This window comes from Haliaeetus albicilla, chromosome 10, assembly GCF_947461875.1.
Source record: "Haliaeetus albicilla chromosome 10, bHalAlb1.1, whole genome shotgun sequence".
NCBI classification, from domain to species: domain Eukaryota; kingdom Metazoa; phylum Chordata; class Aves; order Accipitriformes; family Accipitridae; genus Haliaeetus; species Haliaeetus albicilla.
Window position 1 is genome coordinate 26,306,694 of NC_091492.1, and position 20,001 is coordinate 26,326,694.

Here is a 20,001-nt window from a genome sequence, read left to right on the forward strand (position 1 = left end):
GCTTTTGCAGTGGTTTTACACTGGATACCTCCATTTCCAGGGTCGCAGCGGCGAGCTGGTGGCCAGGCGTCCCTCCGATGTCACGCTGGGGTGGCGGTGTCGGGTTGTGTCCCCGTTCCTCGTGACATATTCACGATTATTCACCAAAATGGAGCTGGAGGCATCCCCAGCGCCGCCCCCCCCCCTTCCCCCAGCCACCTGCAGCTGCCGGAATTTTTCGTCTTAATTAGGTTTTTGGGGTGGTTTTGGGGTGGGTTTTTTTCCCCTTTTTGCACCACGACAAGGGGGTATTTTGCAGCCGGGGACCCTCCTGTCCCCGATCACCCGGGGGGGGGGGGCGGGGTGGCTGTGCGCGTGCAAGGCAGCGCTGCCGAGCCTCCGAGCGCATCCACCGGCAGGAGGAGGAAGGGAGGGGGGTGGGGGGTGGCGGAGGGAGGGAGCAATTGAATTTCAAACACAAACAACCGCATGGGGCACGGACCCACCGCCGCCGCGCCGCGCCGCTCCTAGGACCGCGGGCCGGGGCCGCCGCCGCCCCCCCGCCCCGGGCTCTCCGCCGGGCCCGCCGCGCTGGGGGGTAGGAGAAGCCGCTGGTTCTCCTCCTCCTCCTCCTCCTCCCCCCCCTTTATTATTATTTTTTTTATTATTATTTTTATTTTTTCTTTGCTAATTCCTGTCTCGCCGGGTTTTGCCTCCTAAACTTCATCCTTAACCCCCCCCTCCCCTGACCGTCCCCCTCCCGTCCCCCCCCATCCCCCCCTCAACGTTCCCGGGAGGAGCCACCGGCAAAGATGTCCCGGTCCAACCGGCAGAAGGAATACAAATGCGGCGACCTGGTCTTTGCCAAGATGAAGGGTTACCCGCACTGGCCTGCCCGGGTAAGGAACCGGGGAAGGAGGCGGGGGGGGGGGGAAGGCAGTGGGACCCCCCCCCGCCCTGCTCCGGCTGCTCCCCGTTGCATAACGCGGGCGGCCGCACGCCGCAGCCGGTGTCCCGGGGCCGGGGGGACACCCACACCGGGGTCAGGCTTCTCCGGTGCGGGGGGGGCGGGGAAGGCTGCCGGTTTTCGGTTGGATCCAACTTTACCGGCACCTTATGTAAAGCCCGGGCCCGGGCCCCGCTCCCCGGGACGGAAAAGTTGGGGGTTATTCGTTACCGGGGGGGGGGGGGGGGGGGCGGCGGCTTGGGGAAGCGCTTTTTCGTTATTTTGTTGGGGTTGGGGGGGGGGGGGTGTTAATGTATTTAAAACAAGGTCCCGAGCTCCCCCCGGGCCCCCTTTTGTGCTATTTATTCATTTGCCTCTCGGGAGCGGGGGGGGGAAGGAGACAGGTGGGGGGGGTCACGGGTGGGGGACCGCGTGGCTTTTGCTACCGCGTGGGATTGGGGAGCCCCCCACCCCCGCGGCTTGCTCCTGCTCGTTTCGGTCCCTGCCGCAGGACCCACGGGGCAGGACGAGCCCCCCCCTCCCGTCCCCCCCCAGTGCAGAGGGGTGAAGCCGTGACCTGGGCCGCATCCTGCACCGACCGGAGCACGAGGCCGGTGCCAGCCCGCACCTCCTCCCCGGGATGACACCCCCCCTCCCCCGGCATCACCCAGTGGGTCTGGGGGAGGACGGGGGACCATTCCCACGTGGGGCCACACCACGCCCACCCCCCACCCCACGCTCTGGCTCCCCGCTCCATCGGGGTGCCAGCAGCGGGACCCCCGTGAAGCGTCGGAGAGGTGGCACATCGCACCCGTGACTTGCTTGCTGCTCCACTTCACTGGCGATTTGGGGGAGACTGGGGAGGGGGCGGCTTAGCCAACACCCCCCCCCAGCCCCAATCTTGGCTTTGCTGGTGGGTCCCCGAGCCTGTCCCCCAGGTCTGCGTGGCCTTACCTCTCGCTGGGGGCCCGGGTGCCAAATAGGTGCCAGCGCTCGGCGGGAGTTTGGCTTTGAAAAATCAATAGAATTACTGGGAACTTAGGACGGATGGACGGGGGGCGCACACACACACACACACGTGGAGAAGGGTGGGGGCATCGAGGTGGGGTGCAAGACCCAGTGTTTGCCAGACCCACCATCACACCGGAGCAGTGGTCCTGGGTGCTGAGCAGATGCTGGGGGGGTCAGTACTATGAGCCTGCCCCCCCCCCGCCCCCTCCATATAAAGCACTTGGGCAACGCTTGCGGAAAGCAATTGGGGCCTGATCCTTCCCCAGGCAGGCCGGGTGGCCGAGTGGTGGCTCGGCCGGGTGGCCGTGGGGAAGCTCTGGCTACAGAATACGTTGCTAGTTATTTTTAAGTGGTTGATGATGCAGTTTAAAATTTCCTTGGAGTGTTTTCCCCCCCGCCACCCCCCCACCTTCCCTGCCCGGCCTTGCTGCAAAGGGAACTGGGCTGCCTGCAAACCCCGAATTAAAGCGAAACGGGGAGGAATCCCGAAGCGGCCTTTAAAGGCCGAAGATTTCCCCCCCGCCCCTACAGCCCCCCAACCCACATCCCCATCCCCTCCTCCTTCCCCTCCTCGGGTTTGAATAACTTTTGTTTGGTTTGTAGGGTTTCTGGCGGGGAGGCCGGGGAGGGGGTGGGGAGGCGTTCGGATTTGGCACTGGCCTCCCAACGCGCATTTGAAAGCGGCTTTGCGAGGAGGAGCCAGAGGGATCCCTGGGAGCCCGATGCCTGCTTCCACCACCTTCCACCACCGCTTCCCTTTGGGGGGGGCAGGGAAGGCGGGGAGCAACGCTCCCCTGGCCCCCAACACAGACCCTGCTGCTTCATCTTCCTTTACCCATTCCATGCTGGTGGGATTTGGTCTACCGGTTCCCAAAAAGCTTCTCTGATGGGTGCCCCCGCGCCCCATCGCTGTGGGGTTGGGGGTGAAAGAGGGGGGGTGAAGCCGGGTCGGGGCTCGTGAAGCCTCGTGCCAGGCTGAGCTCCTGGAGACCAAATTAGCGCCTGCGTACGCCAGGCCAGGCCTGCTCGGGTTTCATGCCGTGCTCGGCTCCCAGCAGCCGGTTTCACCGCCACCATCACGGCCCGAGCATTTCAGGGTCACTCAGGCAGGTGGGGAACAGGTTTCCCCCTTCCAAAAGTAGCAGGAGATCGGGGCAGGCTGCCCTCCCCGAGCTCGGGGAGGATGCTGGGTTGAACTGGGGGATTTTGGGGTGTAGAAGGGGCCGAGCTCCCCAGTCCTCTGTCTGGTGATGAATCCTGTTGCGGGCTGGGGTGAAGCAGGCAGGGTTTGCCCGTGACTAATCAGGTGCTGTGATGAAACGTTACCCGGCCGTGCGTGGCGTTTGCTGGGATGTTTGTTTCCAACCAGGTGTGGCTGGAGCAGAAGGAAAGGGCGAGGGAAGAAATGGAGGGGGGAGAGCCGGAGGCACCACAGGGAGATGGGGGTTATTCCCCTGGCCCATGCTCTGGGGACAGCCGTCGCGGTCCCCCCAGGGAGATGGCGCCTGGCACCATCCCCCAACACCGGCAGCTCGGCCTTCCCCCTCAGTGGAAACGTCTCCTCATGAGGGGCAGCACCAAACGGGGGAAACTGAGGCACGAAAGCAGGGAGATGAGTTGCCAGCGCCCAGAGCGGGCGCCCTGCCTTCGCGTACACAAAGCTGTCCTCTTTCCCTCACCCCGTCTCCCTGGGGTCCCCGGCACCCGGGCCCTCACTGTCACCTGCCCATCGGCACTTCCATCCTGCCACAGCCCTTCTTCCTTACAGCCCACTGGGACAGTGTGGGAGCATGGCAGGGACCGGTGCACCAGCCCAGGGCTTGGCACCTGTGCTGGGAGTCCTAGCACTGCTGGCATCCCCCTCCCTGAGCATCTCCTGTTCCCATCACTGGGCATTTGGTGGGGGCTGATGGGAGGTGGAGGGCTCCTTGCTGCTGGGCTGGATCTGGCCGGTTGTACGCTTTGCCACCATTTGGAGAAGAAACTGAGTGCTTTGCTGCTGGTGGCAGCAGAGCCAGGGCTGCCCGGTGCTGGGAGAAGCCCACCACCACAGGGCTCTGCCCCACTGTCACACCACGGAGGCCAGGCAAGCTTGATGCCCAGCCTGGGTGCTGGCATGGGGCTGCAACGATGTACCCTGGGGCTGGGGACGGCCCTGGGTGGGTGCATGGCTCCGGCTGCAAGGTTCGGGGATGCCCCAGGCCCCCAGCCCGGCTACGTGTGCCCTCAGGCGTGCTTTTTCAGCTGTGTGTGACCCATGTGAATTAATTCCATTAATTCCCCCTTCCTGACAGACAGCTCCTGATTGCCCACCTTCTTCCAGCAGTGGGGAAACTGAGGCAGGGGGTGGGTTGCTCCCAGTACCCTGGTGCTGTCGGGGTCCCCCGGGGCTGACACAGGATGGGCTGCTCCCAGCCTTGCTCTGCTCGCGTTTTGAGGACCGGTTGCAAAGGTCAAGTGCACAGGCTGGGGGCAGAGTCCACACCAGGGTACGTGCCCGTCCCTCCCCTGCCACGCTCCAGAGCTTTCCCTCCCAGGGGGCCTGTCCCAACCTCTTGTTTTTGGACCCCTGTGGTCCGCAGGTCCCCAGGCAAGGACAGGCTGGTGACACCAGTGCCATTTGCAGGAGCTGGCGGGGGAACGGCAATGGGCACACATGTACTTTAACCCAGCACTGCAGGCCTTTAACCGCACCCCACCCACCCCCCCCTGCCACTTGCCACCTTTCCAGCAAGCGATGGGGATGGACAAACAGACATCGGGCAAACAGATGGCGGTGCCTTGAGCCCCAAATGACCATCACAGGGCAGTTGGGCAGCCGGGTGGGCTGCAAGCACCTCGCCTTGTGTGGGGGGTGCGGGATCTGCTGGGGGGTGAGGGGTTTCCAAACAGCCCAAGCCCTCCAGCGAGAGTAAAGCCCTCATGGCTGCGCTCGCTCCCGGGGATGGATGGGGATGGCGTGCTTTGGGCAGCGTGAGCCCCCCCGGAGGTTTCGGGAGGGTTCCCATCTCAGACGCCTGCCTGCGCTATCGGAATTGGCATCCCCCTCAGGGTATATCGCCTGCTTCCCCCTGCCTCACCCTTGCCCTGCCTTCCCCGCCTGCCCCTGCAGATAGTGATGCCGCATCCTTTTTGCCAGGGGCGGAGGTTTGGGTGGAGAAGGGGTAGATAAGGGGCTGTTGCTCCTGGGATGGGATGGGCAGCAGATCCTGGCTGCCGTGTGGGTCGGCCATGGGGAGGTGTGAGCTTTCCCCAGCACTGGGCCCACCACCGCCTGTCCTTTGGCCATGCCGTGACCTTGGCCAAGGACGGTTCCTGGCGTGCGCGTGGGGACGGGCAGCAGTGGGCTCAGGGACCATGGTGCCGTGGGGCAGCCGTCCCTGTCCCTACTGCCCTTGATGCCACGTGTGCCGCCTTTCCTCGGGGAAGGAGATTTTAAAACTAGCTGGGGGAATGGCACAGCTGGGGGGGGCTCCACCAGGGTCCCAGCACTGTGAGGGGCTCAGGGGGCCATGTCCTCACCCTGGGGGCTCTGGGACTGGCAGGGCCTTTGCTGCATCATCCTGGGAGCGACCTGCAGAAACATGGCTTGCAGAGAAGCATCCCCATGGCAGGGCCGGGCTGGCTGGCCACCCCTCTGACTCATATTTTCTTCTCCGCCCCATCCGTGCCACGCGGGGACAGAGCCGCTGCTCCCAGCTGCCACCATGGTGGTGGCTCGGGTGGGCGAGTGCTGGGGGCTGCAGGCAGGCAGGTGTCCTGCTGGGGCATGGTGGCTGGTGCTAGACTGACCATTGCCCCACTGGGGGCTGTCCCCACTTGCCCTATCTCTGCTCCTGAAATGCCTCCGTGCAGCTGGGGGTGCCAGACAGGGGGAGCAGGGGGATTCGGGGCAGGACAGCAGTGCCGGGAGCCCTGAGGTGCTGGGTGGGAGGCATGTCACCGATCCTGAAATGCACCCTGGATGTGGGAAGATGGATGCAGGAGTACAGCCTGGGTGCCCCAAACCACATTTGGGCAGCGGGGATGGTACGGAGGTGCATCCTACCCTGGTCCAGCTCTTCGGGAGCAGGGACTGTGCATGGGCCACCACACCGACTGCCCACCATGTCCCAGTGTCTGCATGGAGCCCCTTGCTGCCATCCCATCCCACCCAGCTGCCCTTGGGGCTGTGCCGGCATTGACACCCAGCACAATGGCACGTGTTAGTTCTTGGATGTCAGGGAATGAAGCTGCATGGTATACTCAGCTCTGGGAATGAAACCGGGAGAAACCCTTGGCCAGGTCAGCCATTGAGCATCACATTTGAGATGGATCGGTGACATGTTGGGAGGAAGGAGGGAAAAAACCTCTGGTGGCAGCCCGGCACCATGCTGGCCTGGCTGGCTGGGGAAACTGAGGCTCAGCGAGCTGGGGGGGTGACAGTGACTTAGCAAAGGTCGTGCCGTGAGTCAGCAGCGTGCTGGGAGCGGGACCCAGCACCCCGGCTGCCGGCGCTGGCACCTTCCTGCCTGGTGACGTGCTGGTGCCTGCCCCGAGACCCCCGCCTGCATCCTCCTTCAGCTCCTTCCACCTCCCTTTGAGGCTTTCTCGGGGAATTTATGGCTGCGCTCCTTGAGCTGGCTGGAGTGTGGGGGGGTTATTTTTAGACGCTATAAAAAGCAGCCGGAGTCGCTTTCGCTCTATTCCTGCTTGGCGCCTCGGGAATATTCATGCTCAGTGAAACGGCACCTGCCGGCAGGGTCGGCACCATTGCTTGTGGACCCCCATGGTCCTCGCCATGCTGTCCCCATGGCCGGTGACCCTGTTTCAGCTGCAGGGGTCCCAGCAGCAGGATGGCATCACTGGGCATCCCGACACCTCCAGGCTTTCTCCTCCCCACACCCTGACCCAGGGCTGGAGGCAATGCCTCTGGTTTCACTGGTGCCACCGGCCTGCCTCTCGTGCGAATTTGCTGAGCTAAATATGTCTGAGCCAGTCTAGACAAGAGCTTACGGTGACCGCTCCTCGGCTGTCCCCATGGGATGGGAGAAGGGGAGCCCCCGCTGACCCGGCACCGGTGGGCACAGCCACTTGTTTTATTAACTGCTGTTCTTGCCCATGGTGTCGCCGGCCGGTGGGTGAATTCCCGAGGAATAATGTTTTCCTCCCTCCCTGGGCTGTGTCGATTGGTCAGTTGGATGTGGCATGCAGGACACCCATGTCCCAGCTGGTGGTTAACGTCCCGGTGTTGAGGGGAGCCAGGGCTCTGCCCTCCCAAATTCTCACCCCATCCTTTGTGTCACACAGATTGATGAGATGCCAGAAGCTGCAGTAAAATCTTCCTCCAATAAATACCAAGTCTTCTTCTTTGGGACCCATGAAACGTGAGTGTGGCCCTGGCACATGCGGGAGATGGGGCCAAGGGGGGCACTGACGGATCGACCCCTCTGTGGGGCAGTGCTGCTGACAGCCCCGGGGGGTTTCAGGGTGAGGTGAGAACCCCCCCCCCCCCGCTGCCATCCCTCACTGCTTCCTCCCCTTCCCCGAGCAGGGCATTCCTGGGGCCCAAAGATCTCTTCCCCTATGAGGAATGCAAGGAGAAGTTCGGGAAACCCAACAAACGGAAAGGGTTCAGCGAAGGTTTGTGGGAGATCGAGAACAACCCCACCGTCAAAGCCTCCGGCTACCAGGTGGGTCATGAGCCAGGGGGGTCCCGGCACCTCGTGTCCCCCTCCGACTGCCTCCTTCTCCCTCCCATTCCCCCCCTGTGAGTCCCCCATGTCCTCTCCAGCCTACCCAGAAGAAGACCTGCCCCGAGGACGCTGAGCCGGAACGGGAGCCAGAGGGTGACGGGGAGAAGAAGGGCAACACAGAGGGCAGCAGCGATGAGGAGGGGAAGCTGGTGATCGACGAGCAGTCCAAGGAGAAGAACGAGAAAGCCGGGATCAAGAGGAAAGCAGAAGATGCTTTGGAGGTAGGGGGACGCTGGGGACGTGGGCAAGGGGGGTCCAGGGCAGGGCTGAGCTGAGCTCCTCCCACCCAGGACTCCCCCAAACACACTAAGGAGGCAGAGGGGCAGGAAGGGGAGAAGAAGGTAGACAACGAAGAGGCCCCCAAAGAGGAGCCGAAACCCAACCTGGCTGAAGGGGAGAAGGAGAAGAACAGTGACGCCGCCAGTGCGCTGGACGCCAATGAAGCCAAGCAGGAGGGCAAGGAGAAGGCAGGCGCAGAGGAGGTCAGAGACCACAAGGAGAGGTGAGGGTGGTATGGTGACCCCCATCCCCAAAAGCTGGGCTCCTCCCTGCCCACCCTGGGCACGGGGGAATGTCCCTAGCGGCATGGTAGAGGGGGGGGTCCCGGTGCCACAGGGTCTGTGACCAAGCGCCCGGGTCTTCTCTTGGCTCTCACAGCCTGTAGCGGCCTCCCTGGCAAGCTGATCTTCCTGCCTGTCCCTTCCCCGCTGGGCTCCCTGGGCGCTGCCCTATCTCGCCCTCGTCGCGTCCGCAGCTTTGGACAAGAGAAACAAAACCCAAAATGAAATTTTAAAAAAAAAAAAAAAAAAAAAAAAAAAGAGAGAGAGAAAGAAAGAAATGAAGAGAAACCCAGTAACACGAACCCCTGAACCGACCCGCATCTCCTGGCCCTGCCGTCACGGGGCGCATGCTTTGTATTAGTGATTTCTAGGGGGCTGATCAGTTGATTTGAAATAAAAGCGATTCATGCCTTTTTAAAGCGTTTCCACCCACGTCTCTGTGCCCCGGGGTCGGCCCCTTCTCACTGTGCTGGTGATTTTGGGCTGCCCTAACCTCACAGCATGGGGGCTGTTGCCAGAGGAGAGGGGCTCCAGCATCCCCTGGCAGCTTCAGTTTGTTTTCTCAGTGCTGGAGGGGAACCAGAAGAAAATGCAGAAAGGGATGGGAGCAAATAGGGATCTGGGGGTGAGAACTGTTGAAAGAGGGAAAGGAAAGAGGTGAGGGGGAAGATTTTTGGAGCGGAGACGTTTAATAAAATAGAAAAATACAATTCTGCCAGAAAGCAACAGCGAGAGGCTGGGATGAGGGGTCGTTTCAGCTGGGGCTTTGCTGTTCCCTGGCATGTTATGGAGCTCTGCCTCCATTGCATCCCTGTGGCAGGCCGGGCTCGGGGAGGCGGGGGGGGACACGACACGGGACGACACAACCGCCCCCCAGGATCAGCCCCGGGGTCAGACGGCAGCTCTCGTAATAGAAAATGGAGGCCTGGCCGGGTGCCAGCACCGCCGCAGGACTACAGCTCCCAGCTGCGCCGGGCAGGGCGGCCGCCGCGACCGAGGGGTCGGTCACGGGGAGCCCCCCAGGCCCCGGGGAGCGCCCAAGCCTCGGGGAGCACGACAGCCCAACCCCCCTCCCGCCCCCGACTGGTGACACTGGGGAGGGGGCAGGACTACAACTCCCGGCGTGCCCCGCGGCTCCCGGCGAGCCCCGCGGCAGGCCGCGCCGCACGTCCCCGTCCCCCCGCGTCCCCTCGTTAACCCGGCCCACGGCCGCTCCCAGGATGCACCGCTCCGGAGGGGAGGGACGGGGGGGGCGAGAACTACAGCTCCCAGCATGCCCTGCGGCGCCGCACGGCGAGACTACGCGTCCCGGCGCGCACCGCGTCACAGCCCCGCCCATCGAGAGGCGCGAGAGAGGCCGGGGGAGGTGGAGGTGAGCGGGGGTAGGGGGGGGCCTCTGCGGGAGAGGGCCCACCCGAGGCTTATCACCCTGGGGAGCACAAGGGGGGACTCCCGGGGGGCGCAGGGCCCCCCTCACCCGTGTGTCCCGTCCCCCTCCAGCCCCTGCGCCGCCATGCGCCTCTCGGCCCTGCTGTGCGCGGGGCGGCTGCGGCTGCCCCCCGGTTACCGGCACGGCACGTGGCGCCCCGACACCGCCGCCGCCCAGCGCCGCAACCCCCCCGGGCTGCGACGCCGCAAGGTCTTCGTGGAGCCCATTGCCAAGGAGGACTGGAAGGTGTTTCGGGGCGATACGGTGAGTGTCCCCCCTCCCCAGGCCCCCCCAAGGACAGGGGCTGGGCTGGGGGGGCCTCCCCTTGACCCCCCTCCCTCCGCCACAGGTCCAGGTCCTCGCCGGGAAGGACGCGGGGAAGCAGGCGATGGTCACCCAGGTCGTGCGAGCCCGTAACTGGGTGGTGGTGGAGGGGCTGAACACGGTGAGGCTGGAGCCGGCGGGGGGGCTGCCGGCGTGGTGGTGGGGGCACACGGGCCGTCGGTAACCCGCCCCCCATCCCGTCCCAGCACTACCGCTACGTCAACCGAACCGCCAAGTACACCGGGACGTACATCGCCAGCGAGGCGCCGCTGCTGCTCAGCCAGATCTCCCTGGTGGACCCCGAGGACCGGTAATGGTGGAGGGGGGTGAGGCAACCCCACCATGGCCACCACCCCCCCCCCCCCACTAAAACGCTCTCTGGTGGCAGGAAGCCAACGGAGGTAGAATGGCGATACACGGAGGAGGGCGAGCGGGTCCGCGTCTCCCTGCGCAGTGGCCGGATCATCCCCTTGCCCTTGCAGCAGCGCCGGGACGGCATCGTCCCTGAGCAGTGGATTGGTGAGTGGGGCTGGGGGGGGGGGGGGCTGCTGCCGGCCCCCGGGAGGACTGAGGGGCTCAGCACTGCCCCTTTGGCTGCATGCAGATGGCCCGAAGGACACGGCGGTGGAGGATGCGCTGGACAAGACGTACCTGCCGTCCCTGAAGACCTTTGAGGAGGAGATCATGGACGCCATGGGGATTGTGGAGACACGCAGGGCCAAGAAATCCTACTGGTATTAACTAGTGGGGGCTGGGGGAGAACCAGAAACATCCCTCCCTCTCCAGGGCCGTGGTCTGCAATAAAGACACCCCTTTATTTTCTCTATTTGTGGCACGTGGTGCTTTCGGCACAGCCCCCAACTCATGCCAAGCCCTGGGCCATACAAATCCCAGTTTTATTGTGGTTCACGCCTGGCACTGGGAGCCGGGGGGCTCTGCTTCTGTCCAGAGGGCTCTGCCACCCCCGTATCCTCATCCTCGCTGCTGTCCTCATCCAGGCCTGACAGCACTGCGCCCAGGGGTGTCCGTGCGGCCACCAGCACCAGGTTGCGTGGGGAGAACCGGGGATCGAAAAGGGGGACGAGAGCACACTGGAAACCTGCGGGGAGAGGGAGGGTCAGTACCGGCAGCGCCGTCACCCCCTCCCCATCGCCGTCCTGGCACCCACCTTGCTCCCGCAGGTAGAGCAAGCGGTCGAGGAGGATGAGGGTCTCCACCAGCGGTGCCAGTAGCAGGGTCAGGCTGAAGAAAGCCACCACCTTGTGCTGCTGTTCCAACATGGCCTCCACGGCCTCCGAGTCCAGCGAGATGGCGGCTGGATCCAGCCCCACACGGGGCAGCCCCAGGCGGGCGTACCTATGGGGTAACGTCACACTAAGGGCAAGGGGGGCGGGGGGAGGGGGGGAGAAAAGGGGGCCCCCCCACCCCAAACTCACTGGGGGAAGCTGAGGGTGTGCGCCTTCTTCACCGTCTGCACTCCTGGGCGCTTCTTGCTGGGGTTGGCCGCCCGGATGAGGGTCTCGAGGACGGCGCGGTAGCAGTGGGTGCGCAGGCAGCCACTCTCCCCCCTCAACCGCCCCACATATTCCTCCAACGCGTGGCAAGCGGCTTCCCGTGCCCGGTAGGAGAGTTCATGGCCCGGTAATTTGGCTACCCAAGCGCTCAGAGGGTAGCCAGGGGAAGAACTGGGGTGTTCTGGGGGGGTAGAGAGCTTCATGTAGCAGCAGGCCACCGAGGCGACAGCGGCCACGGCGGGGCTGCGGGTGAAGTGACGCAGCAGGGCTGGGCTGAGGTCCCCGCAGGCATGCAGCCCCGTCACCAGCACCCGCTGCCCCCCCTCGGACCCCCCCGGACCCCCCAGTGGGTTCCTGGTAGTGGGACCCGGCCCTGGGGGGTCAGGGGGCAACAGGAACTCCCCCCAAGGAGCACTGGGATCGAGGCGGCCAGCCACATGGCGCGGGCCCCGGGGGGTGAGGGGAGATGGAGGGCTGTGGCAGGGGGCGGTTTGGTGGCACCGGGGCAGCCCCTTGTTTCCTGGCACCCCCGTTTTCCCCAGCTCCCGCAGCAGCTCCTGGTCGAAGCGCTCCGCCATGCCGGCCAGGCGGCCGTCACCCTCCACTGCCGTGACAGATAAGCCAAGGCCAAAGGCCAGGAAGCGTGAGAGGTGGCCCTGGGTGGGGGGGGACATGCGCTCAGCAGGGGGGGGGACACCGACACATCCCCCACCCCTCGGAGCCCCCCCCATCAGCCCCTGCTCCTACCTGCCCCGCTCCGACGTCTACCACGCGGTCACAGCCGGTGGCCTGGGTCAGCCGCTGCAGCAGCTGCAGGTAGAGGAAGGTTTTGGGGGATGTTCGAGGAGGGGAGGGGTCACAGGGGGGTGCAGGGAGCGGGGGAGCACCCACCTTCCCCAGGCGCCGGATCTCATGCTGCTTTTTGGGCTTGACGTGGCGGCGGAGCAGGGGGTGCAGGCGGGTGCTCTGGCAGGGGGGGCGTGGGGACCCCCCTGGGCACCCGCGGGGGAAGGCGAGGGCACGGGTGGCAGCGGCAAAGGCCAGGAGGGAGAGGGGCCAGGCGGCCCCCGGCCCCCCCAGGCCCCCCAGGAGCCCAGCCAGCTGCAGGGGGGCGGCGGTGGCCAGGGCGGCCTGCCAGGGCGGGGGGAGCTGCGCCCACAGCCCCTCGGTGAAGAAGTCCTGTGGGGATGCGGGGGTCAGTGGTTGGGGGGGGACACGTAGGGGGGGCGCTGAGGGGGAGGGGGGGACACTCACGATGATGTAGGCATCGAGCAGGGGCCGGTAGAGCGTTAGGAGGCGGATGATGTCGGCCGCTCGCTGCTGCTCCCGCTGCAGGGCAGGGCACGGGGGGGCTGCCATGGTGGTGCCTATGGGCGGCCAGGGGTGTCGTCAGCCCTGGCGTTCTGATGTCACCCCAGGGTGTGGCTCCTGGGCTTCTGATGTCACCCCAGTGTGCCACCCCCCCCGCCCACCTCTGGCTGTGACCTCACAGAGCTGTCACATCATCAGGCCATCATGTTTCTCAGTGGCTATGACATCACCAGGCAGTGACATCACACAAGGATGCAATTCCCACCCCCCCAGCCATGATGTCACCTGGCTGTGGCATCACCCTGTGAGGCACCCCCTGCAGCCATGACATCACCAGGTCATGCCACCCCCCCCCATGGCCATGATGTCACCAGGCCACAGCATCACCCAGGGACGCAATTTGCCCTCCCACAGCCATGATGTCACCAGGCCGTGACATCACCCAGTGTGGCGCCCCCTGCGGCCGTGACACACACAGACACACACACCCCCGCGCCCCCGGCAGCTCGAGCAACCCTCCCCATGCCCCCCCCCCCCCGCCGCTGGGCAGCGCCGGCGAGCTGTGACGTCGCGGCAGGCCCTGACGTCACGCGAAACGTCAGCACCCCCAGGCCATAGAGCCGCCCCGCCGGCGGGACAGAGCGGCCCCACGCGCCACTCACCGCTCGGCCCCTCCGAGTTCCCGCCGCGGCCCGGCGCATGCGCGCTCGGAGGCGCTGAGGGAGCATGCGCGGAGCCGGTGCCAGCCGCTCGGGGGGACGCAGGCGCCTTGCGTCACTACCGGTCGGGGGGTGGGGGGAATGCGCGCTAAGCGGCGAGAGCCGGTCCGCGCCGGCCACGTGCCTCTCCGCCGCCGGGGGCAGCTTCCGCTTCCGGGTTGCGGAGGTGAGGGGGGGTGGGGGTGGGAAACGGCGGCGGCGGCGGGGTCGGTGTCTTTCGCGGGTCGGTGCCGGGGGGATCCCGGTGCCGAGCTGCCTCTCCCCACCGCGGGCAGCACCGGACGGGACCGGACCGGCTGCTTTGGGGTTGTGGCGGTTCCCCGCCCCCCTCCCCCAGCCCTTTGCCGCCGCCGCCGGGCCCCGTCATGGCGGATTTGATCCTCAACGTGGACTTTGCCCCTTCGGAGCGTCCCGGGAAGAAGGAGACCGGTAACCGAAAGCACAAGAGCTTCCTGCAGCGGCGGCGGACGCTGGAACGGCGGGGTGTGCTGAAGCAGAAGCAGCTGCCGGTGGCCCAGCCGCCGCCCGGGAGGGGCTCCCGGCAGAAACCGGGCCCCAGGGGCAGGAGGGACAAGAAGCAGGAGGCAGCGACCAGGAAAGGCCCGGAAAAACCGACCTCCATCCAGCCCAAACCCTGCCCCAAAGTGAACGGTCCCACTTCCATCACCCCGCCTGGTGCGACCAGTTGTCCTGGTTCCAAAGGAACGGGCTTGTCCTCGAAATCAAAGACGACGGCCTGGGGCACAGCTAAGAGAAACCAAAGAGCCCCCAGCTTTCCCCCGCAGCCCACCAAACTGGTGGCTATAGACTGTGAGATGGTGGGCACAGGGCCCGGTGGGCGTACCAGCGACCTGGCCCGTTGCAGCATCGTGGGCTACCAGGGCGACGTCATGTACGACCAGTACATCCGTCCCACCGCTCCCATCGTGGACTACCGCACCCGCTGGAGCGGCATTCGGCGGCAGCACATGGTGAACGCTATCCCCTTCAGCAAGGCCCAGCGAGAGGTGTGCTCTTGCCTGCATTTTTGGGGTGATACAGCCCGGGGGGGGGGGGGGGGATAGACACAGGGCTGGGGGCTTTGTCTCGTGGCCTTTTCAGGCCATTTGGGGGTTCGTCAGGCTGCGGGGACTCACAGGGCTGCCTGCATCCTCCTCTGGCCTCTGCAGCAGAGGGAACGTCTCCCCACACTGCCACTGCTCCCATTCAGGCCCGTGTCTTTGCACCGGTCTGCTTCCCCCTGCTGGCAGTGGGGCAGCCCCACATCCCTGAGCACGAGCAGCCCTCTGCTGTGGGGCAGAAATCCTCATGCGGGGCTGCCAGGTGTCCTAACCACCCTGCCCCCCCGCCTCTTCATCCCCTTTCCTCAGATCCTGCGCATCCTCTCTGGGAAGATCGTGGTCGGCCACGCCATCTACAACGATTTCAAGGCGCTCAAGTACTTCCACCCCAAAGCGCTCACCCGGGACACATCCAAAATCCCTTTGCTGAACCGTAAGGGTGGTTTCCCTGAGAACACCTCCATCTCCCTGAAGCGCCTCACCAAGGAGCTGCTGCACAAGGACATTCAGGTAGCTTGGCAGGATCCTCCTCCCGGATCTCGGCAGCCGCCACGGGGTGCCGCTGCGAGGCTGCTGCCTCAGCCGGGAGCTCCCCACGTTCCTCCAAGAGTCGGGGAGTGGCATGGGGATCCCCCTGTGCTGCGCTGGGGTGACAGGAGAGGGGAGATTCATCCCCAGGGAAGGATTGGGGTTTCACACACTGTCCTGAGACCAGGGCATCCCGAGTTCAGTTGCTGCTGCCAGTCCTGGAACAAGGCAGCCCCGTGCCTCAGTTTCCCTTTCCCTGGAAGCCAGTCCGTGGGAGGAGGGACCCCTCAGCTCAGCCCCCACAGCATCAGGGGGGCTTTTTCCTGCTCAGCCAGTGTCGGAGCGGTGCCTTAGGCTGTGCCCACACCCCGTCTCTGTCCCCAACAGGTTGGGAAGAATGGTCACTCCTCGGTGGAGGATGCCCGAGCCACCATGGAGCTCTACAAAGTGGTGGAGGCAGAGTGGGAGCAACACCTGATGCTGAACCCCAAGCAGGAGTGATGGCCCTGCAGCCTGGTCCTGTACCCCAAAAGGGGCCCAGAGCCCACGGGGAGGAGCAGCGAGCACCAAACAGCCGCTCCATCTGTCCAGGCAAGGTAGTGGGGACGGACAGACGGTGGGAGCATGGAACCAGGCACATGTGTCCCTTGTCCCTGTGCCCCCGATGTGCCTTGTTACGCTGCTCTGTCCTCCCCCAGGGACGTAGGGGAGAGCTGGGGCCAGCCTGTGCCTTCCCCGTGGTGTGGGGGTGTCTCTCAGGTCCTGCATCCCCCCCAGAACAGCTCGGTGGTGCCAATAACACGGCGGGGCCCAAGCCAGAGCGGGGCTGCGGGGCTGGATGTGGCGTTGGGGCTCTGCCGGCTGCACTTGCTCGATCCCTGGAGGAATCGGTGCCCAGGGCAAGCTCCTTCCCCTCCTGTTTTTTCTTTTCTTGCAAAACTACCTCTTGACAAGGACAGGAACCGCCAAAGGGCTCCGGGCTGCGGCGGGGGTGTGGGCAGCACCCAACGGGTGGGAAGCAGATCGTGCCGGAAAGTCCCCACTCTTTCGGAGCTGCTCACCCTCAATGATTTGGGTGCCATCTTCCTTGTTGCGTAAGTGCCGCTGCAAATGAGGGGGCCGGGACGAGCCCGGGCATGGGGAACCAGTGTCACCAGGTCCGCCTGCACTGTGCCGCCCTGTGCAGTCCCTCCCATCCTGGGGACGCCATGTCCTTCACAGATGCCTCCAAACCCCAACGTGCGGTTGTTCCCTGAACTCTTGAACATGCCCTGAGTTCTTGGTCTGCCCCGGGGAGGGGGGGTTGCTTTTAACTGAAATGTTTGTGTACAAAATCCCAATTAAAAAGAAATGATTAACGAGCCCTTCCTTTTGGTGGGGGGGGACGGACGGAGAGGAGCTCCAGGCCGTGGGGACGGCGCTCAGCCCTGGGTACATGGGGAGTGTTGCGACCAACACCAGCCAGAGAGCAAGGCATCCAGGCTCCACGTGAGATTCCCCTCCACGTTGTCGTTTGAAATCAAAACAGTTGCCCCCCTCACCTCACCAGCTGGCCACCGAAATGGGTCGGGAGGGGAGAACTGTGGGGCTGGGGTGTTCCCGGGGCTGGGATGGGCACTGGGGAGCAGGGACAGGCAGGGGCTGCAGGCAGCACCTTGGGTCGAGCTCCCAGGAAATTCGGAAGGGGCTTAGGCGGACATGGAGCCAGAGGGCCCCAGCCAAGCACTCACTGCTGAGACGGTGCCGTTCCTCCCCGCTGGCTCCCACCTGGTCACAGGGAACCCTGGCAGCGCTGCCAGGAAGGGAGGGGGGACCGTACCTGGCACAGAGCGGCCGAGCGCCACGTTTGCCGGCTCCCAGCAGGCCCCTCGGGCGGCTGCTGTCAGCCATCACCCATCGCCTGCCAACATCTGCCTCCTGGTGACCCTTCCTCTACCTCCTCTTCACACCAGGTGTGACCTGGCCCCTGCCAGCAGCTCCTGGGGGCTCCCCCAGTTCACCCCCTTTTCTGGTTAAACCGCAGGGTGCTGGGGAGCTGGCTGGTCCCCGCCACTGGCATCACTGAGGGGCCGGGGCAGCCAAAGCGGCCCAGCCCTGCTCAGGCTGCTGGCCGTCCCTGCACATGCGGCTCCCCCTTATCACCTTCGTCACCAGCAGCTCTGGCTGGTGGGACCAGGAACGGTGCCAGTGCCGAGCCAGCAGCCACTTTGGGGGATCCCCCCCGCCCACGCTGGGCTGGATGCAGCCCCGCGGGGTGGGGGGAGGCGGCGGTCCCGAGCCCCTGGCACACGTCACATTTTCCAGCCATTCGATGTGTTTACGTGGCTGCGCTCAGCTCCTGGCGGTGGAGACCGAGGGGGAGTTGGGGGGGGCACAACCCTCCCCCCCTCCACCCTGAGCCCCTGCAGCGGCAGGGGGGCGTTCCCCTTTTTTGGAGGGTTTAAACACAAAAAGCTGGGGACCCCTGCATTGTGCTGGGGAGGGGATGCCTGAGCATCCCATGGGCTGGGATCTTGCAGGGTGGTGGGTGTTTTGGGGGGGTAAGCAACTTTGCAGCATTCTCCCCCTCCCAGGCCCTGCCTGTGTGCACATGTGTGTGCCCAGTCCTGCCTTGCACATTCCGGGAAGGGGGTGGGAAAGCTGTTACAGCCCCAAAATCCAAAGGAAGGTGAGAGCATGGAGGAGAAGCCGGGAGCCTTTGTGTCTGGGCTGGGTTTGGAAGTGATCGGGGTGGGGGGCTGGGGAGAGGGGGGTGGGTTTATGAGCTGGGTTATAAATGGCCGGTTGTTAAAGTTTTTTATGTCTTTGGAAATGAGAAGCAGGCGGCCAGGCCCCAGCTTGTTGGCAGATGCTGGATGCAGCCGGTGGGTTGGGGTCGGAGGGGGCTTTGCTCGCATCCCACTTTGGCATCCCTTCAGCCACGAGCCGGGGTCTGGGGCAGGATCCCCACCGTGTCGGCAGCCGACGGCACAGCGGAGGCCGTGGGGCTTGTGGGCTCCCTCCAACCCCACAGCCGGGGTCCCTGGCGGCCACTGGGCCGGGGCAGGGTACGGTCACGCCGTCCAGCTGCGTTTCATTTCCGCAGCGGCCGTCACAGTGGCCGGGGAGGCAGAGTGGGGGGATGGACATGAGTGCACCCTGCCAGCTGGGATGGATTTGCAGGGATGTGGGGCAGAGGTGATGGGTGTCTTGCCTTCCTTGCTCAGCCCCACACAGTGGCTGCCCCCGGGCAGGGGGGACTTCACCACCCTGGCCCCCCCCTCTGCATTGGAGTCCCTCCATCCACTCTCCCAATGCAGTGAGAGCTTGAGGGGGGGGCAGATCGGAAACAAGCCCCTGGTGGCCTCGGCTTCTTTGCAACCTGCGGCATGTGGGTGCACATCACCCAAGCGTTGACACCATTTTGGGGTGGGGGGTGGACACCCATGAGGGTGCTGAGCTGGGGAGGGAGCTGTGCCTGGGCTGCAGGGGGGGGCCCACAGCGGTCTCTGCACTCAGGATTTCTGCGGTTTGTGAGGATTTTTGCAGCTCGTCCTGCCGGGAAGGGGAGAATAAGATGGCGGCAGCCGATGCCAGCTCTTTTCCAGAGGCTGAGCCAGCCGCTGCTGCCTGGGCACCAGGATGTTGCTCCTCGCCTGCTTCCACCTCTCCCGGTTAATCCATGGCCTTCCCAGGGGTCACCGGCACTCCGGGGAGGTTATTTAGTACTGGTTATCTGCCTGCCCACCCCAGGGCTTTCCCTGGATGGGATGGAGGGAGAGGAGGGTAGGGTGCGAAGGCTTTATCCACCGTTTCTGGCAGAATCCCTTCCAGATGTGGGGCTGCCAGGGCTGGCGTTCATAACCCTGCTGGGTCACGGTGTCCGGCACAGCCCTGGCCCACCAGGACGAGGGGTCCCCGTGGGGCTGGGGGTGCCCTGGGGGATGGAGGGGGGTGGGGGTGCAGGCAGGTCCCATCCCAGCCCCCCCTCCACCTGCTTGTCCTGCAAATGGGGCAGGTTTTTTTTTTTTCCCCCACTTTCCCCAAACTTGGAGCAAACATGCGGCATCGCCCCCTCCCTTGTCTCTGTGACAGCATGGGGGGGGGGACATGGACACGCAGCTCCTGCACCCCTGAGATGAAGGGGTTGGGGTGACCCTTCCCCTGCACCCCCTCCTTGAGGCCCTCCAGCTTTGTCGGGGGAGTTGCAGAGAGTACCGTCCCCAACCCCTGTCCCCTCTGGCATCATGTCGAGCATCTGCGTTGCTGTAGGTAAGGTTATGTCAGCTCTTTGTTATAAATCCTGTTCTTCGAGGGATTAGAGACTCGCTGCAAGCCAGAACTTGGCTCACCAGCATCGCAGCCCGGAGATTTTGGGGGCGAGGGTGGGGGGGATGTGGTTGGGAGGCGGGGGGGTGATGGTGACTCTGGTGAGGTGTTTTCACCCCAGACCAGAGCAGAAATCTCTCTCCTTCCATTTCAGATCTGCCAATGAACAAGAAACACCATTTCTTGCTCACCCACCAGGTTTCGGTCAGGGCCACAATGCCTGGGACCAGCACTGCAGCACAACCTGCCCTGCACGGCACCTACCTCCAGCTTTTCGCAGAGGAGAGAAACCCCCAAAAATAATTAATCACACTTTACCTGGGCCTAATTTATCAGGGGTTTAATCTAGCGTTAGCAGTTAATCTTCTTGCTTCCCCCCCACACACCCCAGGCCCACAGCCAAAGCAAACCTCACGCAGCACGGCAAGGGCTGCCGGCCAGTTGCCCAACCATGCAGGATGCAGCTGCCCTGCTCCCTGGCCATGCACACACACGTGTGTGCAGACCCACACACGCGTGTGTGCGTGAACGTGGGCCGGACAAATTGCATGCGTAGGTACTTATGTCCACGCACAC

General features: G+C 64.6%; 4 protein-coding genes and 1 long non-coding RNA gene across 6 annotated transcripts; 4 read left to right on the top strand and 1 right to left on the bottom strand.

The window, feature by feature from the left end:
- Positions 1-434: 434 nt before the first annotated feature.
- HDGF (heparin binding growth factor) lies at positions 435-8,650 on the top strand. The gene is made up of 6 exons (XM_069795679.1): positions 435-878; positions 7,226-7,302; positions 7,470-7,608; positions 7,710-7,892; positions 7,962-8,173; positions 8,329-8,650. Exons 1-6 carry the CDS (start codon positions 792-794, stop codon positions 8,333-8,335), a joined length of 705 nt encoding a protein of 234 aa, XP_069651780.1. The 5' UTR covers positions 435-791; the 3' UTR covers positions 8,336-8,650.
- An 836-nt stretch (positions 8,651-9,486) lies between these two features.
- On the top strand, positions 9,487-10,810 carry MRPL24 (mitochondrial ribosomal protein L24). Its single transcript, XM_069795639.1, has 6 exons — positions 9,487-9,603; positions 9,732-9,924; positions 10,010-10,105; positions 10,191-10,294; positions 10,373-10,503; positions 10,589-10,810. Exons 2-6 carry the CDS (start codon positions 9,745-9,747, stop codon positions 10,723-10,725), a joined length of 648 nt encoding a protein of 215 aa, XP_069651740.1. The 5' UTR covers positions 9,487-9,603; positions 9,732-9,744; the 3' UTR covers positions 10,726-10,810.
- A 53-nt stretch (positions 10,811-10,863) lies between these two features.
- METTL25B (methyltransferase like 25B) lies at positions 10,864-13,593 on the bottom strand. Of its 2 annotated transcripts, none has more exons than XM_069795603.1 (7): positions 13,472-13,593; positions 12,753-13,027; positions 12,390-12,677; positions 12,246-12,308; positions 11,421-12,154; positions 11,153-11,340; positions 10,864-11,083 (listed from the first exon to the last, which is right to left on the bottom strand). In XM_069795603.1, exons 2-7 carry the CDS (start codon positions 12,855-12,857, stop codon positions 10,881-10,883), a joined length of 1,581 nt encoding a protein of 526 aa, XP_069651704.1. In that variant the 5' UTR covers positions 12,858-13,027; positions 13,472-13,593; the 3' UTR covers positions 10,864-10,880. The 2 variants fall into 2 exon arrangements, with proteins under 2 accessions (XP_069651704.1, XP_069651703.1); XM_069795602.1 differs by having other exon boundaries at positions 12,753-12,865; positions 13,472-13,565.
- A 103-nt stretch (positions 13,594-13,696) lies between these two features.
- On the top strand, positions 13,697-16,475 carry ISG20L2 (interferon stimulated exonuclease gene 20 like 2). Its single transcript, XM_069795665.1, has 3 exons — positions 13,697-14,535; positions 14,899-15,099; positions 15,505-16,475. Exons 1-3 carry the CDS (start codon positions 13,894-13,896, stop codon positions 15,616-15,618), a joined length of 957 nt encoding a protein of 318 aa, XP_069651766.1. The 5' UTR covers positions 13,697-13,893; the 3' UTR covers positions 15,619-16,475.
- Positions 16,476-17,487: 1,012 nt separating this feature from the next.
- Positions 17,488-19,740, top strand: LOC138687583 (uncharacterized). The gene is made up of 2 exons (XR_011326738.1): positions 17,488-17,785; positions 19,580-19,740. It is a non-coding gene; the product is annotated as an uncharacterized lncRNA (long non-coding RNA).
- Positions 19,741-20,001: the final 261 nt, after the last annotated feature.

Coding starts and splice junctions, on each gene's coding strand:
- MRPL24 (XM_069795639.1), top strand. CDS start 9,745: ATGCGCCTCTCGGCCCTGCTGTGCGCGGGGCGGCTGCGGCTGCCCCCC. Junction 9,925..10,009: donor AGGTGTTTCGGGGCGATACG/GTGAGTGTCCCC, acceptor CCTCCGCCACAG/GTCCAGGTCCTCGCCGGGAA. Junction 10,295..10,372: donor CTGGTGGACCCCGAGGACCG/GTAATGGTGGAG, acceptor CTCTGGTGGCAG/GAAGCCAACGGAGGTAGAAT.
- ISG20L2 (XM_069795665.1), top strand. CDS start 13,894: ATGGCGGATTTGATCCTCAACGTGGACTTTGCCCCTTCGGAGCGTCCC. Junction 14,536..14,898: donor TCAGCAAGGCCCAGCGAGAG/GTGTGCTCTTGC, acceptor CCCTTTCCTCAG/ATCCTGCGCATCCTCTCTGG. Junction 15,100..15,504: donor TGCTGCACAAGGACATTCAG/GTAGCTTGGCAG, acceptor TGTCCCCAACAG/GTTGGGAAGAATGGTCACTC.
- HDGF (XM_069795679.1), top strand. CDS start 792: ATGTCCCGGTCCAACCGGCAGAAGGAATACAAATGCGGCGACCTGGTC. Junction 879..7,225: donor ACCCGCACTGGCCTGCCCGG/GTAAGGAACCGG, acceptor TGTGTCACACAG/ATTGATGAGATGCCAGAAGC. Junction 7,893..7,961: donor AAGCAGAAGATGCTTTGGAG/GTAGGGGGACGC, acceptor CCTCCCACCCAG/GACTCCCCCAAACACACTAA.
- METTL25B (XM_069795603.1), bottom strand. CDS start 12,857: ATGGCAGCCCCCCCGTGCCCTGCCCTGCAGCGGGAGCAGCAGCGAGCG. Junction 12,309..12,389: donor AGATCCGGCGCCTGGGGAAG/GTGGGTGCTCCC, acceptor CTCTACCTGCAG/CTGCTGCAGCGGCTGACCCA. Junction 11,084..11,152: donor GCTCTACCTGCGGGAGCAAG/GTGGGTGCCAGG, acceptor CTCTCCCCGCAG/GTTTCCAGTGTGCTCTCGTC.